Genomic DNA, 17,775 nt, shown 5'->3' on the forward strand with positions numbered 1-17,775 from the left:
TATTCAAATAGAAAACCAATGAATTAATTTTTTAGAATATTTATGTTTTTGCTGTATTATTTTGCAAATAAACGTAGCCTCGGTGAGAATAAGAGATTTCTTTTTTCTTTTTAAAATCTTACCGACCCTAAACTTTCTACCTCATTATTCAGTTCAAGTGACATACTTTCACGTTACACATAGCTTTACAAAGATTGTTTTTAAATAAAATTATATTCTACAATTATATAAGAAAGGATATTTGATTTGCAGTTTAGAGAGAGAGAGAAACACAAGTGGGCGTCTTAAGCATTATCATCAGACTTGTTTCAAAATGATTCAACATGATTCACACTCCTCATTAACCAGCCGGGAACCGTGAGGTGAAGGTGTTTGCTAACAGGCCGAAGCGTCTGGAGATGCATCAATACAAATATATTTTGCAATACCAAATAGTCAAGATGGCATATACAGGGTACACAAGCTCCACGTCATCTTCTCTTGCAGAATCAAATTAAAGGCAGTAACACAAGTATCACAGTGAGGCTTATCACCTCAGTGTAGGTGTTAAGATTTGTTCAGTCTAGGGTTTAACACCTCACAGACAGGAGACTATGCCGCTAAACTCGTTTTGGCTTTGCGTTCAGTCTGCTATCTGTGTTTGTATAACTGTCTGTGGCTCTTTATCTAATAAAAACGTGCATTAATTGTCTAAAGCACGGTTGCATGTCTTTGCTGACCTCGATCAGGAAGTCCCCCATCCGCAGACCGGACCGCCACGCAACGCCCCCCTCGTCGACGGACTCCAGATACTGCAGAGCGGGAAAGGCAGGAGTCGGGCTGAACTCCTCCACAGGGGTCTGGGCTAGAGATCACAGACCATAATCACAGATGAGATCTGTCCATGTCATGATGTGCTGCTGTTATCAAAGCAGAAAAGAGCTCGTTGATGTCCATCACTCACCTTTGGCCCCTCTGAGCACAAAACCAAAGCCTTCATTGTCTTTTTTCTGCAGAAGTACAGTTTTCTCCTTTATGATGTAGTCACTGTCAGAGAGAAAAGACAGAGGTGTTTCGAAGCTCATATGAAAGACCCACAGGCATGCAGAAGCTCATTTTATCAACCTAGAATCAAAATTATGAAATTTGAGAATGTCACTCTGGGTTATGATCGTAAAACTAAAACCAAAAATAAATTCAGTTAGTTGCCAAAGCCAATTAATAATTAATATTTTTTTTACTAAAATGACTATACCTGAAATAAAACTAATAAAAACTATATAGACATATAAAACTAATAAAAATGACAAAAAACATAACAAAATAACTTGAATTTTAGTCATTTTAAAACTTAATGAAAACAATATGTAACAATAAAATATAATCAAACTAAAATCAAAATATTAATATAAAAACTACACTAGTACATTAATAATAGTAAAATAACACTGTTCTGAATTCACAGGAAAATTTTGCTGTTTTGTAAACATCCAATTTTTAACCGTTTCAAGCATGTTAATCATCTTGAATCAGCAGAAAACGAGTTACAGCATAAACCGGTCAAGCTGAGGCTGGTAAACCAGTTATAGTACAGCTTTCGTTAGGTATTGAACAGCTTGGACCGGTTAGAAACCAGCTGCCATGTTCCAAAACACAGCTTCTATCTTAAGCTCAAAAATAGATTTTGAAATGTCATATATGTTGGATTTACAGTAGCAACGATAACGTTAGTAACTATGGTATTTTGGCGGACACTATGGTTACCATGGTGAATGTATGAGGGTTTGTAGAAATGTGCAGTAAGTTCAGAGCAAGGACAATGACAGTTACAGACTAACATTATGTTTTGTCAGCTCAGCTCTATCATTTTGAACATTGTGTGTTCTGACTGCGATGTCAATGCAAAATATCTTTGTTCTGATGCTTAAATGCCTCTAGCTGAATGAATGCTACAATGGCAGGCACAATGTAAAGCCTGTACTCTTATCAGCTTGCAAGAATTACCACATGGATCAGCTGCAACAAATTTACCTTCTAAAAACATTTTCCAAACATTCCATTTTGGCTGTGAGAATTTTAAACATACAGTTTGTCTAATGTGAGTAGAAAGTCATTTAAGGTCAGGATGTTCAACCAATGCTGCACTAGGAACGTTTTTTAGAACATTTGGTCCCACTTTATATTAAGTGGCTTTAACTACTATGTACTAACACTGATACAATGGACTTATTGTGTATATACATGTTTTTATATTGTACTTATATTTTAAAAATTCCATGTATGTAATTACATCTGTAATTAATGTATGTAATTACATTTGTAATTACACAGTTGACCCTTCCCTTACACCTTAACCCAACCTTAAACCGACCCATATCACCACACCAGCCCCTAACCTTACCCGTATCACACCTCAATAGCAACACAAGTGTTTTACAATACAACATGGAGACAATAAGTACATTGTACTTATTTTTCGATGTAAGTACATAGTAGTTAAAGCCACTTGATATAAAGTGGGACCGAACATTTATCTAACATAATAACCACAGAACATTTGTTGCTAACATGCACATCACCTTTACATAATGTTATCCAAAAAAAAAATGTGAAACATTCTCCATTGTTAGCTTTATGTCAGCCTATGTTGATCAAAATGGATCTCAATTTACTATATCAACAAAAAAGGACTTTATAGTGCATGTGAGCTCTTTCCATTAACTAAATCTAGTGATAATACAGTGTTCTTTATCTTCTTCCACAGGCATATAAATAAGATCCCCATAATCCTGGAGATCCATTATGGATACAGCACAGTTAGCTATTTAAAATGTGCATAGTTATCTCACATTCGTTCAATCAAGGAGCATCACAACAAGCAAACAAATTAATATTCAGATTATCAGTGTTGGAAAACTAAAATAAGTCCAGTTTCTTTATATAAAATCGACAATTTAACACCTTTAACTTGAGCTGAAATTTTTTACAAAATCCTCTCACATGACAAGTTTGCTAATTTTCTAGAGGTCGAACCGTCTCAAATTTCAATCCGACACAATAGCAGCACTTTCCAAATTAAACACCGTTCTGAATGGCATCATCATCCATCATGGATACAGCACACGACCCACGGAATTGGCAAACATAAGGTTTAACACATCTAACAACAAACACATCAGATGTACCTGAATGACAGCGGAAAATACTGTGATGCAAAATGACAATATGTTAACAAGAGTTTGGAAAGAGCAGCCATCCGTTTAAATGGATCATTATACTGTACTGAGGTACTGTACTTAACAAATGACACACTTTAGTCTTATAGTTCTTACATAAAGCTAATTATAAACACTTATGACGAACCCGAGCCAAAACCCTACTACAAACAGAAAATTTTACAATTTTAGATGTCAAAAATCAGATTTTTCCAACCAACGATAATCCCAACATTTTAAAGACCACCTATTTATGCCAAATTTGTTCAATCCAGCAGCATCACAAGATGCTAATGAAATGATATTCAGATTATCAGCATTGGAAAAATAAAATAAGTTCAGTTTCTGTAACTGAAGATGATTACAATTTAACATCTTCACCATAAGCTGAACGTTTTTATTATTATTATTAGTATTGAAATTGTGATTTTCAAATACAAAATCCTCTCACGTGACAAGTTCGCTCATTTTCTAGAAGTTGATCCGTCTCGAATTTTACCAGCATTTTCCTACTTTAACACCATTCTGAAAAGCATCATCATATCGCATCTGTGTAGGAATGACAGCGGGAAGGATTGTGATGCATAGATGACGATACGTCAGGAATACTCACACACATTCATAACGTATTTGATCGACCCTGAAGGATCGCAACTTTCTATGATGCACACGTTCACACATATATACACCCATAGTGACTCATACTAATTTCAATGATTCACAAACACACATACATGTCACATGAACTCATTTAAAACAAACGCACAAACGCACAGGAGGAAAAGATTTTCTGACGTGTTGTTCCTCCATGGTATGTACAATGACAGACCCATTCACGACTCAAATGCACACGTATAGACGCATACACACACGCACAGAAGAGGGATCTGATTACGATAAAAGAGCAGACTGTTCACACACACACGCATACAGATGATATATACTGTATATGAAAACATTGATTCTGCTCAACAGTCTGTCTGCTACCTCTTCAGAGCATCCATCTGCCTCTCTCGCTCTCTCTCGCTCTACCTCTCTCTCCGCAGCGACAATAAAAGAATGGAGCAGCCGATACCTGTAAATGAACCAGACGCTGCGGTTCTGGGGACCGAGCGAGGGCCATGAGGATGAGAGGGAGAGAGGGAGAGACAGGTCTTTCTCTCCGTATCCCCCCATTGCCATGTCCCCCCCCCTCCTCTGAGTCCTCCTCCTCTCCGGCCCCTCGTCTCTCAGCGCACACACAGCCAGAGGAGGAGAGAGAGAGAGAGAGAGAGAGAGAGACACCAAGCAAACCTAGAGCCTACATGCTTAAGAACGAGAGTGGAGGAGGAGGAGGGAGAGAAAGGGAGGGTTTAACAGAGCTCACATTCAGTCACTGCGACATTCAGAGAGAGACAGAACGAGGAGGGGTTGTGTGAAAAAAGAGGAGGGAGGGAACGAAAGAAACAAGTGTGGGAGAGAATCACGCTTTAAAGGAATAGTTCACTCAAAAATGAGAATCCTGCACTCGTTTCAAACCTGTATGATTTGTGAAACGCTGAGCGTTCACGCTGCTCTTTTTCATATAATGAAAGCGTATAGTGAGCAAGGGCTGTCAGAGTATCTCAATGACACATACTGTGGCTTCCTGAAGTCATACGATAACTTTGGATGGGAAACAGAATGCAATTTTAAGGGATAGTTCACCCAATGTAAATTCTGTCATCATTTACTCGCCCTCAAGTAGTTCCAAACCTGTATGAGTTTCTTTCTTCTGCTGAACACAAAAGAAGATATTTTGAAGAATATGGGTAACCAGACAGTTGACGGACTCCATTGACTTCCATTGTATGGAAAGAAATTCTATGGAAGTCAATTGGGTCCATAAACTGTTTAGGTACCGACATTCTTTAAAACATTTTTGGAACATTTTACATTTATGAGTAGACACTTTCACTCAAAGCGTCTTACCTAAATATTTTTATAATGATTTGTGTATTGATTGCTTTCATGATACTTTTATGGTGCATGGCAAAAGCAGACCAAAAAACATTTATAAAAGCAGTCCAAATGTTGTTGAATGTACCGCATTTTTCAATGACGCAAACACAAAAGAGATTTCAGAGCTTTGATGGAGGAAACTTAAAATTGGTATTTTCCTCAAATAAAGTATCATGTGACTTCAGAAGACTGTGGATATAGTGAGAATATACACTACTGTTAAAATACTGTGGTCAATAAAAATGTCTTTATGAAGGAAATTAATACTTTTATTCAGTAAGGAGGATGCATTAAATTGATCAAAAGCGACAGAAAAAAACATTTATAATGGCTATACCATTCTTTTGAACTTCCTATACATGAAAAAATCCAGAAAAAAAAATTGAAGCAGCACAATGTTTCCAACATTGAGAATAATCAGAAATGTTTTTTGAGCAGAAAATCATCATATTAGAATGACTTCTGAAGGATCATGTTACACTGAAGACTGGAGTAATCATGCTGAAAACTCAGCTTCGATCACAGGGATAAATTACTTAAAATATATTACAATAGAAAACAGTTATTTAGAATTGTAATACTATTTCACAATAATACGGTTACTGTTTGATCAAATAAACACAGCCTTGTTGAGCATAAGAGACTTCTTTCAAAAACATATTTTTTTGAAATCTTATAAAAAATCTTTGGGTTACTAAGAACTGCATAAACATTCTTCACAAATTGCCCCGTTTGGACAGATAAAAAAATAACAGAGTACAGATTTGGAACGACATCAGGGTGAGTAAATGACAGATTTTTCATTTTTTGGGCGAGCTACTCCTTTCATACAGTACTGGAGATAAATTGTGGGATATTGATGAGTGGGTGAGAGAGATGCGAGCGGATACTGGTATTCATCGCACACACTCGGCCTGCATGGCAACAGATGATCAAGACAGCTTATATGTGCACGGACACACACACGCCCATGCATACATACCCAATTAGTTGCATATAACACAACCTATGCACACAATTTTACATATTCACTGGGAACCAAAGCGTTTTCAGCTGATGCACCGTGTGTGAGAGAGAGAGAGATCTGAGCAGAGAGACAGCAGTGGCTCACACCGCATGTGTTAATATTCCACAGGAGAGCCACAGATCCAAACATTGTTGTGTAATTTTTTGAAAGTGGCTGTGACATTTGCATACCCGTCTAGTGGAAGCAGAGACTCGCTTTTCGCACCTACCAGCAAACGTTTGAAACAGGAAGTAGCAGCAAATCTTTCTTATGGTGAATCCATTTGACAAAAAACCATCAACAGATTTTACTGGATCATCATGTACAGTTTAGTTTATACTTGCACAAGCACACTCATGTTTCACTATATTAGTGAGGACATTGCATAGAGTTCCATTGATTTTATATCAAACCCTACCCATCACAGACACATGTTTGGACAATTTATAAACCTTCTTAACGAGTGAGGACCAGTAAAAATATCTGTTGTCATACTATTTCACCATACATTTTGGCCCTTACAAGTATAGCCAAACCTGTACACACACAAACACACACACACACACACACACACACACACACACACACACACACACACACACACACACACACACACACACACACACACACACACACACACACACACAGACACAGACACAGACACACACACACACACACACACACACACACACACACATACACACACACACACACACAAACACAAACACACACACACACACACACACACACAAACACACACACACACACACACACACACACACACACACACACACACAGACACACACACATACACACACACATACACACAGACACATAGACACACACACAAAAAACTAAGCTAGAAATGCAAAAAGCACAACCAAAGTGAAACCACGATTTAAGCTCAGTTTTTAACTTATATATTATGTTACCTAGGTACATTAGAAATATATGATCAGAATAAAACTCTCCTTAAGTATTTAGAAATTATGGAAAGACTGGAGTAATGATGCCGATACTGTATATATAAGATATTTAAATAATTTCTACATAAGTTTATATATATCATTTGCAAATAATTTAAGTAAAATATAATTGTTAAAAATATTATCATATTATTTAAATATAATATTATTAAATATTAAATACATTTAATATTACAATAATAGTAAACCAGATAAATGTCTACTTAATTCAAAATTAAAATATATTCATATTCAATTGCATTTAACATTGGAATATGTGAATACAGATTTTGTTCTGTTCCCACCTGGGCACTTCGAGGCCATTGTACGTTCCTACTGTGTAATGACGAAACAGTTTCCTCTTCGCCTTCTCACTGCGGCTCTCTGAAACACACACACACACACACACTCCGACTGTTAGCACATGTAGGCGTGTATATCTGTGTAAGTGGAAGTGTGATGTATTCAAATTGATGTGATTTTGCATATTTGTGTGTTGTGCGCATGAAGATTATGTGAGTAGGCAAACCACCACAGGGAAAAGCTCTTGGGGACATCCTCAAAAAAGAGAACAGGACCCATAAAGGATTCATAAAGAAATTAATTCACTGTTGTGTTTCAGGATTACGGTTACAAAGTCCCTACAGCGGGAGTTATTCTCTGTTATTATCTGAACTCCCTGAAACGCCTCCATTGTAGTCTTGAGTTTTCTTCGGGGAACAAACACGTCACAATATTCCTCATTTAAATAATTCATACGCAGAATAAAGGGGCGGGGCCTGGGGCCAGTTTCACAAAGATAGACTTTGACTATGGCTTAGATATAGTAGATAGTCAGTCTTCAGATAGACATCTAAATCAGACCGTTGCACAAAGCACTTAAAGGGATAGTTCACCCAAAAATTAAAATTCTGTCAGTATTTACTCTCCCTCATGTTGTTCCAACTCCGTAAGACCTTCGTTCATCTTCGGAACACTAATTAAGATATTTTTGATGAAATCTGAGAGCTGGATCACTAAAATATCGTTAAAATAGTCCAAGTGACTACAGTGGCTCAATCTTAAGTTTATCAAGCGACGAGAATACTTTTTGTGCGCAAAAACAAACAAAAATAACGACTTTATTTCAACTATTCATTTCCTTCTCTTTGGGCCTCGAGTCAGTTCACTAGTGTAATAGCGTAGAGCTACGTCACACGTAGGCTCACTATTGGCCGACGCTGGTCATGTGTGTGATGCGTGTGACGTACAACAACAGAAGCTCTACGCTTTTACACTAGTGAACTGACTCGAGGCCCACAGAGAAGGACATGAATAGTTTAAATAAAGTCGTAATTTTTGTTTTTTTGCGCACAAAAAGTATTCTCGTTGCTTGATAAACTTAAGATAGAGCCACTGTAGTCACTTGGACTATTTTAACGATGTCTTTAATAACTTTTCGGGGCCTACAAGTTCAATCCCTCAAGAAGCCTATAGAGAGTGATCCAGCTCTCAGATTTCATCAAAAATATCTTAATTCTTGTTTCCGAAGATGAACGAAGGTCTTACGGGGTTGGAACAACATGAGGGAGAGTAAATACTGACAGAATTTTCATTTTTGGGTGAACTAACCCTTTAAGACTCGGACTATCTTAAGTAGGACTACACTGCAATGCATTCTGGGTAAAATAAGACCCTTTTCAAAACAAAAAACTGGGCGGATCGAGTAAGCGCATTCAACTGCTCAGGGCAGGCAGTTTACCCCAGCGGAAAATATGTGTTTGTTGCAGGAGTATAACAGTTACAAGGACATTTTACTTGGGAAATTTAGCGGAGAATGTAGTAACAAGAAGGAATGTTTAATTTGGAAAAAGATTGCTACGACAGTTAACAGCGTTAATCCGACCATTGAGCGGAGCGTTAAAAACGTACAGAAAAGATACAAAAACATGATACAAAATGGCAAAAAAGAAATATTTAAGAGGAAATATCCAAAAACCCTTTCCCTTCTCATAGCTCTCTCCATAACGTCGTCAGCAAACCACAAATTATGAGCCATTTTCCCCTTTCTTTTGGCTGTTTGTAATGTAACTGATTGTTACTGCTGGTTGCCAAGGTAACAGAGTTTTAGACCTGGGTTAGCCTGGGGGTAAGGTGTCTAATTTTTTAGGTCTAAATTAAGTCAGTCTTTATTTTTGTGAAACTTGCATCAGACTAGTCTATGAGCAAATTTTAGACTTGTCTAACACTATAGACCGGTCTAAAATAGCTTTGTGAAACCGGCCCCTGGTTGAGTTACGCCCCGGTCACATTAAACGCATTTTTCAGGTTCGAAAACCACACAGAACGAGCAGTGCTCTGCGATTTTTATATTCCTAGGCAACCACCGAAACAGCTGTCCTGTCAGTCAAGTAGACGTCATATTAGCCTTTTATTAACTTTATTTATTTTCTGTTAACATTGTGGTAGTTTATGGTTCGTGAAGTCGTTAAGCTCCTGGTAACCCGCAACAGCCACCACAAGTTTATCCTCCATCATTGCAGTCTCTGGGCGTTCAAAGCAACTGTAGCTTTCGTCACTACAACGGAAGGCCCGCCTCTCCATTCATCCGATTGGAGAGTGGAAAAAAACGCGATGATGTCGAGCGCTTTTTCTGCTCGGATTTGCTTTTTTTCAGCTGCAAAAAATGTGAGGCGCAGCAGGCGGTTAAAACGCATAAACAGTGTGTAGAATGTACAACACTCACTGCCATAGGAAAACGATTTAAAAAAAGGCACTGTCTCGCGTTCGATGTGATCAGGGCCTTAGTTAGAAGTGTGTTAAAACTGGCGGTTATGGTAATGGTAATGGAAATTTCCCAAACACGCTCGAAGCGCTTGACCAACCATAACACACTGATCCAGCTGACCAATCAGAGCACAGTGTGCTTTTCAGAAGGAAGGGCTTCATAGAGACAGGAACTAAACAGAGCGTTACTGACAGGGAAGAGAGGACAACATTCAAGATTCAAGCAGGAAAACCTGTTCTATTAGAGCCCAAAAACAACATCAAGACTTTGTAAAAGGGCATAATATGGTCTGTTTACTTTAAGTACAACATAAGTCCACATTTAGATTGGTCAGCAGAAGAATATTATTGCTCAGATGTTAATTTTTCATAGGTCAGGGGAACTAGCATTAAGCGTTTTGTTTAAACTTTTTCTCAGATGTTTCTCCTACTCCTTCTACTGTTTATCTTGAGAGAATTTGATGAGAAATATTTGAGTTCATATCTAGATCTTTGACTTTTCTTTCCAGGACCTCTACAAACCTGAGCACTGTTTGAGACCCTGTTGAGACTCCGAATAAATGTCTAGGAGACAAAATTGAGATATTATAGGTGCTCTAAGCGATGTTGGGTGACGTCACTTCTTGTTGACGTTTAAAGTATTGTCAAACAAAATGGAGGCTAGCTAGACCCTCCCTCCTCCTCATCCGCGCACTGACCCCCCAAACCCCGCCTCCAAATCCTTCTTGTCGGTTATTGGCTGGAACAGTTTGTTATGTTTCGTGGTGCGGGTTAGCCCAGTTTGTTTTTGTTGCCGTTTTATGAGCCTGGGGTGTCTGCAGAGACCGTGTTTTTTTACAGTGTGTTCAGGGGACAGGCAGCTAGCGGATAGTGAGGGGATGTTTGTTGTATGTGACAAAAAATGTTTTGGCCTAAAAAAACGTGTGACATCGCTTAGAGCACCTTTAAAGAGAGCTCAGGTGTGTGTTTGTTCATGTACACTACCTGTGTGCTGCTCCTGGTTTTGGGGCAGCACCTCTTCAACACATTCAGCAGGAAACCAGCCAGTGCGGCCCTTCACTGTTCCTTCCCAGAATCCTCCTTCACCTACGCTCAACACTGAGAGCGAGAAGAGTTTGACAGCGCTTTAGTAGATTTATATATTTAACGTTAACATTAATTGGCATTTGGAATGCAGTTGAGTGAAACTGAACAAGACTAAAAATGTAAGTGCATTTTTTTAAATAAATATTGCCTTGAAGAGAACAACATAATGAGAAAGATCATCTGACCTTTGACCTTTTCCCCTTTGCTGAAGCTTATCTCACGCTCACCGTGAGCAGAGTGAGAACGTGTCGCCACAAACACGCGGCCTGGAACGGCACTGTAGAGCCTTTTCCTCTGACCTCCGCCCCCTCTACAACCGACACAAAAAAACACACAGACTGATAACAGTTCTGTCAGTGTTCACTAACACTATTCACTTGTTAACGGTCATCTCCCTTTTTGAGCACAAATCTGACCTTAAATGGCTGTAGTTTATAAATGCTTTGAAATACAGACCAGAGGTCAGTCTATTTTTAATGACACTTAGATTATTGCAGAAGTGAAAGCAGCTTCAAATAATGAAAGGGTAAAAATGTGAATAGAAGTTCTTAAATCTTAAATAGAAGTTTAAGTTTACTCTAAAGCAAATTAACTGAACTAAAATATATATTTTATTAAATAATTTCGACTCTAAAATTGCTGGAAAGTCAAAGCCATATGTCTAACCCAGTTTTTACAAATTAAAAGTTGATATGACAAAAATTGAGCCTGCTAAAAGGTTTTAAAGTACTGGGACCAATGTAATGCAACATCAAATTTCAAAAGTTTTCACAGGATGACATTTTGAGTGTTTTAGCTTTTGAATGATGCCTAATTTATGATGATTTCTAAAATATGTGATAGGGGAAAAGGGCAATAAAAAGTTTCCTGCTACCAGAACACTGACCATTAACAGTCTAAAAATGTTTTCGATAATTCAAATAAAGCTGAAATAAAATAAAATAAAACAATGAAAAACTTAAACTTAGAAAACTTGAACAAAATTTTTTTGAAGCTGAAATAAACTGAAATAAGTTTAAGTAGTAAAAATACTAAAACTAAAATAAATATAAATTAGAGCTACTGTATATAGAAATATAAAAAACTAACAAAAATACAAACTTAAACTTAGAAACTTAAAAGCAAATTTTGCCTTGGCAACAAACTAAAATTACTAAAACTGAAATACAAAACCTGATAAAATGACAAAAACACATAAGAATGAGACTGAAAATATAAAAATAAAAGTTAATAAATATTATATTATATTATATTATATTATATTATATTATATTATATTATATTATATTATATTATATTATATTATATTATATTATTATATTATATTATATTAACACCATATTACATATATATAGTACTAAAATAACACTGGAAAGACAGAAGAATACAAAAACACAATAATGTGAACATGTTAGCATAAAGTTGTATCTTATCCACAGTAATAAAAAATGGTGTAGGCGGTTGACTTTGTGCATTAGCGCCCATTTATAATGTTGGCTTGGCTTTATTTTATAGGGTAAGTTTCCAAAGATTTTGTGCAGGAATGTGATTGTTATAACTCCTTAATATTTGGATGCCATCCATTATTGAACACCATTGGACCAAACCACCGTACAAAATGATTATTTCTAGGATGTAACCAAATTTTCAAGACTGGCTGGACCAGACGTAAAAGTATCCCAGTCTAGTCTGCATATATTCTAGGTATACTACTGTACAGACTCCATAGAATGAAGGTTTTAGCCAGATGATTGATTCTTTTACACAGTAGACAGTGTTTGTTTCTAACCCACTGAGTAAGAATTAACTCAGTATGGCAGCGGAGCTTTGGCCAGAAGCCTAACAGTGCAAAACTGTGAGTCAGAGCTTCTGTAATGGTAACATAAGAGAGCAACAGAAATCAGTGCTGACAGTTAGCATGTAAAAAACCCCACAATGATAGAGGTAAGCGTCTAAACATGTACTAACAGTTGAAATGTGATGTTTATGCACTACTGAACAGCAGATGTCTCAAATGCTATAAACTAAACCCTGAATCTATGGGTGAATATAAAAGATTGATCACATTTCACCCCAAAATCAAAAGAAAGAAATAAGAAATGAGATTTTGAAATGAGATCTTAAAATATCATGGGAAAAAGATGAAAAATAAGCTATTTTAGGGCCATTAAAAATTGTCATGACAATTAAGCCCATTTTCCTTTCTCATTACTGTAATGCATCGAGACATTTTACTTTTTACTTTTTTTTGTAATTTCCATTATTCTTAATTGTGATTGTTTTTAGGTCCTCATTATCATGTTTTGTTTTATGAAAAAAATACAACTCAGCATAAATAAAGGCAATATAACAGAAACTACAGTTGATCAAAAGCTAATAATTAATCAAATCATTAAAATGTAAAATAAAAAAATTAACATGCAAATATTTTGTTAAATTATTTAATTTATTAAATTAATCAATTATTCAATTAAACTCTCAGTGGGTTTAGAAATCCCTGTATTTCAGTAGGAAAACTGGGAGAAAAATGTGCTAAATTATTATGAAAATAATGTTGCGATGTAAAACAAATTTAACTTAATTTTAAGACTTAATTTGCTTTGACTTAATAATTGTTTATATTTTCTTTTGATTTTGGTTTGAAATATGCCTGAGATTGTGTAGTCACCAAAGGCACGTTTACTAGCATGAAAATCAAATGACGGGGTAAATTGAAAAAAAATAAATAAAGGTAATTACAACCCAGAGGCATCCTGGGAAATTCATTTATTAATTTATGATGCCCTAAGGTGATTCTCATTTCCATCGGTTCGAACTTGGATTAAAAAACAACTCATCCTAGCAGGAGTCGCTCTTGTTGCGTGTGCTTAGCGCCTGCTGAGAGCCTGATGATTGATTTTGCGCCACAGCCTGAACTGTTTTTCCCAGTCCGTAAGATTTGTGCTGCTTTTCATGATTTAAGTACAACATAAGTCCACCACATTTAGATAGGTCAGCAGAAGAATATTATTGCTCAGATGTTAACTTAACTTAAAAAATCTCTCTCTCTCATGTCAAGCATTATTATATCTGATTCAATATTTTATATATATAGATGAAAAACTTGAACTAAATTAAAATTATAAATGTGGTATTGGCGATTAACTGAAATAAGCTTAAGCTGAAGCACTAAAATGAATAACTGGAAATAAATAAAAACTAAAACTGAACTGAAAAAAATAAATCAATTAATCCTAAATGGCAGTATTTTTTATTTTTGAAAAACAAAGACGACAAAAGCACATAACAAAATTACTAAAAATTAAACTCAATTTAACAATAAACCTAATTCAAAATATCAATAAAAGCTATAATGGTGAAATTGTATGCATTATTTTATTATTATTATTCTACTCACTTTCTATATTTTCTTTATTTTAAATGTATTTTTATGTATTTTTTTTATTATTAATTCATTTTAGTCTATTTTATTTCTGTGTTCAGTGAATTGGCTCATTCAGATAGTTAGTGTAAATCTTCAAAAAATTCTCTGATTCGTCTCAACTATTTATTGAGACTCAATTATAATTATATATATGCGTGTGTGTATGTGTGTGTGTGTGTGTGTGTGTGTGTGTTTGTGTGTGTCTGTGTGTGTGTGTGTGTTGTTGGATGAAAATGATACACCAGCAAACCCAGTGAACCTGCCAAATCTGCAAAAATACACTCTACACAGGATTTTTACACAGCAATCGCCAAAAACGACCACAATAGACATGTTTTATGTATCCATTCTCACCCCTGCCTCCCTCGCTGCTTTTGCTGCTTTTCCTGCTTTTCCTCCTTCTCTCCTCCCTCCCTCCCACGAGATGGGGACCGGGTTCGGGCTCCACGGGGACTGCTGGAGCTCCTCAAAGCGAAAGAAGCCCGGCGTTGAGTCTGATTGAAACGAGAGAAAACGAATGATTTGGCGACTGATGTCTGTGCTTGTGTGTACCCTTGATGGCCAGCAGGGGGTTAAGGGCTACCTGAGCAGGTGGCATGCTGGCGGCAGTGGTGGGCATCACTACGGGATCCATGAGCGTTGTCATGGTGTTCTCGCTCTTGGCGCGTAGCAGCGGGTGAGGATGCTGAAGGCCAGCCGTGATGGGCTGATTCAACATACCGTCCAGAAAGTGAGGAGCGTATTTGGGAGTTTCCAAAAATGGAACTGATGGGAAAGAAAATAAAAGAGTAAAGGAGAAGAGATTACATAAAGATGGGCTCTGTTCCAAAACTTTAAAAACTCCACAACTCTGTTCCAGAAACTAACGACACTGTTCCTGACAGTGTTATTTTAGTATTATATACTATTATAGTAAATTTTTGTTTTAAATTGTAGTGATGTTATGTGCCTTTGTATTTTTGCATTGTATTTTTGTATTTAGCCTTAATTCATTTTTAATTTTAGCAATTTTAGTACTTAAACTTCAACTTATTTCAGTTAGCTGCCAAAGCAACATTTCTCTTTTTCGTTCAAGTTTTTTTTAAAGTTTTTCTTCTAATATTTATGTTATTGTATTTAAAAATTAAAAAAAAACTTTTATGAAAAATCACTAAAACTAATGATGCAATACTGAACACAAATATTGAGTAAAATAGTGTTTTAATTAGATTAAACTGCTGTTCATGAGTTCTTTGTTTTTTTACACTGAGCTTGTCACAATTTTGGCTTCTCTGTAAAAAACACATGAGACTAGGTACCTTTCTAGACAACAAAATCACACCAATGATGTCTTAAATAGTGGCCTACATAGGCTAGACTTTGGTATACTTATCATTTCTTTATTTCATAAAGATGCACACTCACCAACATCTGCATCATTGTGATTTTTGATGATTTCTCCAAGTTCAAAATGGCCCGACATCACCGCAACCTGTAAAAACAGCATTGCGATGTACTTTGCAACAATGCAATCTTTAATTTGAGGATATGAGGACAACCATTGCAAGCTGCATTCGAAGAAACAAGCAATTTTTTATCTGTACATTTAATGTGAATGTCTTTTTGTTTCACTAGCCTTTAAATGTTTAGTACACCGGTAAAACATCCCACATCCATTTATAATGAGTCATGTGATTAGAACTGATAGCACACAGTTACCTGGAAGGGGGTTTGACCATGTTTGTTCTTCATCTCCTTACTGGCTCCTCGGTAAAGAAGGACCCGAACGCAACTCTCCTAAATGGACAGAGGAGATGTTGTCAATCATTAGTCATGACAGTAATTAGCATAAACTAAAACCATTGAAACACTTTGTTAATTGTAATAAAGCTGAAATAAAATAAAATAAAAAATTATACAAAAAAAATTCAGAAGAAATTAGCGATGTTGCATTGAAACTGACTGAAATAAGTTTAAATTGAACTAAAACTAAAATTTAAATAAATAAAAAAATCAAACCTAAATTGTAAATTGTAAAATAGATAAGCACCTAAATAAATCACTCAAATTTTAAATTAAATTAAAATAAACTGGAAAAACAAAAAAGGAAGAAAACTGAAAATATGAATAACAACTAGTAAACTTTTTGTTTATTGAAATAGTGAAATATTGTTTATTGTTTATTGTTAAAAGGATCCCCATTAGCTGTCGCCAAAGTGAGAAGCTAGTCTTCCTGGGGTCCACAATAAAAATAAAAATAAAAGTACATAAATTACATAACAATGATCATCTAAAAAACAATAAAACATTGTAGACATTATAAACATCATCAAAAATTATTCAGAATAAATTATTACAATATTACCATCATTATTACATTCATACATTCCCTACTCACAATTCTAAATAGTGCATTCTCAGATGGTACCTGAAAGAGACTTTGCCATTCATTTTACGTATATTCAATGGACAATTATTCCAATGATTAATGGCACGAGTAATCAAAACCTTGATTACCTTGTTGTAAAGGGCACATATGTGGAGGGCAGTGTTTCCTGATGCATTCTGGGAAGTGGTGTCTGCACCATAGAACAGAAGGTGTTCTAAGTGTTGGGCAAATCCATGCTGGCACGCCTACAGTTGAGTGAACAAAACACAGAGATTAAAGAAATAAGAGGACATCTGACTTATTGGGGAAAAAGTTCGAAGAACAGGAAAAAACTACAGGAACAACCTAAAGAGGATAGTGAAGACAGCATAGTATTACAGTCTTTGCTGAATTAGAAGCGTGGACATCACAAGAAACAGGGCTGGACGCCTTCCTTTTGTGAAGGTTATTATTGAAAATAAAATTTCTGCATCTTGTTGAACCTAAAATATATATTATTATACACTTTTTCATACACCGTAAAAACTAATTAGTTCAGTTTCCTTAATTAAATTGTGCAAACTCGTTGCCTTAATTTAAGTAAGTAAGCATAACTTAATTACATCAAGTTCTTCTTACTTAATCTATTTAAGTTTTGTCAACTTAATTCTATCTGTGATCTGAGGAAGTGTACTCCCAGAGTGCATTGCGGCATGAATAAATTAATTGCTTTGTTTTACCATTTTTGGCTTTGTTTAACCATTAAAATTGTATTTACTATCGTTATTGGGGTTATACTGACAAGAGACAGATAAATTGCAATGGTCTAATTAATTAAAGTAATTAAAAAAAACTTGTTACCATTTTTGTGGTTTGCATGCTAAATGTTGAAGTCTGTGTGTGACTCAAACAAATTTGCAAGATATTGTCACAAATATAGAGGGATTATATCAACCCAATTAAAAGTGTATGCCATAAGTGTTTGCAATTAAAATGTAAAAAGATCA

The 17,775-nt window shown here is 35.8% G+C and overlaps 1 protein-coding gene across 1 annotated transcript in view; it reads right to left on the minus strand.

Moving 5' to 3' along the window:
- LOC143726919 (SH3 and multiple ankyrin repeat domains protein 1) overlaps window positions 1-17,775 on the minus strand; it is a 57,390-nt gene that overhangs the window by 19,046 nt on the left and 20,569 nt on the right. The window contains exons 8-17 of the mRNA XM_077219249.1: window positions 16,918-17,034; window positions 16,120-16,197; window positions 15,826-15,892; window positions 15,005-15,186; window positions 14,776-14,915; window positions 11,183-11,307; window positions 10,896-11,009; window positions 7,451-7,529; window positions 944-1,026; window positions 720-844 (exon numbers count right to left, since the gene is read on the minus strand). Coding sequence (XP_077075364.1) covers window positions 720-844; window positions 944-1,026; window positions 7,451-7,529; window positions 10,896-11,009; window positions 11,183-11,307; window positions 14,776-14,915; window positions 15,005-15,186; window positions 15,826-15,892; window positions 16,120-16,197; window positions 16,918-17,034 — 1,110 coding nt within the window. The remainder of the gene's footprint in view (window positions 1-719; window positions 845-943; window positions 1,027-7,450; window positions 7,530-10,895; window positions 11,010-11,182; window positions 11,308-14,775; window positions 14,916-15,004; window positions 15,187-15,825; window positions 15,893-16,119; window positions 16,198-16,917; window positions 17,035-17,775) is intronic.

Source organism: Siphateles boraxobius, unplaced genomic scaffold (assembly GCF_051911475.1).
Source record: "Siphateles boraxobius isolate OS27281-9 unplaced genomic scaffold, OSU_SipBor_1 12, whole genome shotgun sequence".
Taxonomy (NCBI): domain Eukaryota; kingdom Metazoa; phylum Chordata; class Actinopteri; order Cypriniformes; family Leuciscidae; genus Siphateles; species Siphateles boraxobius.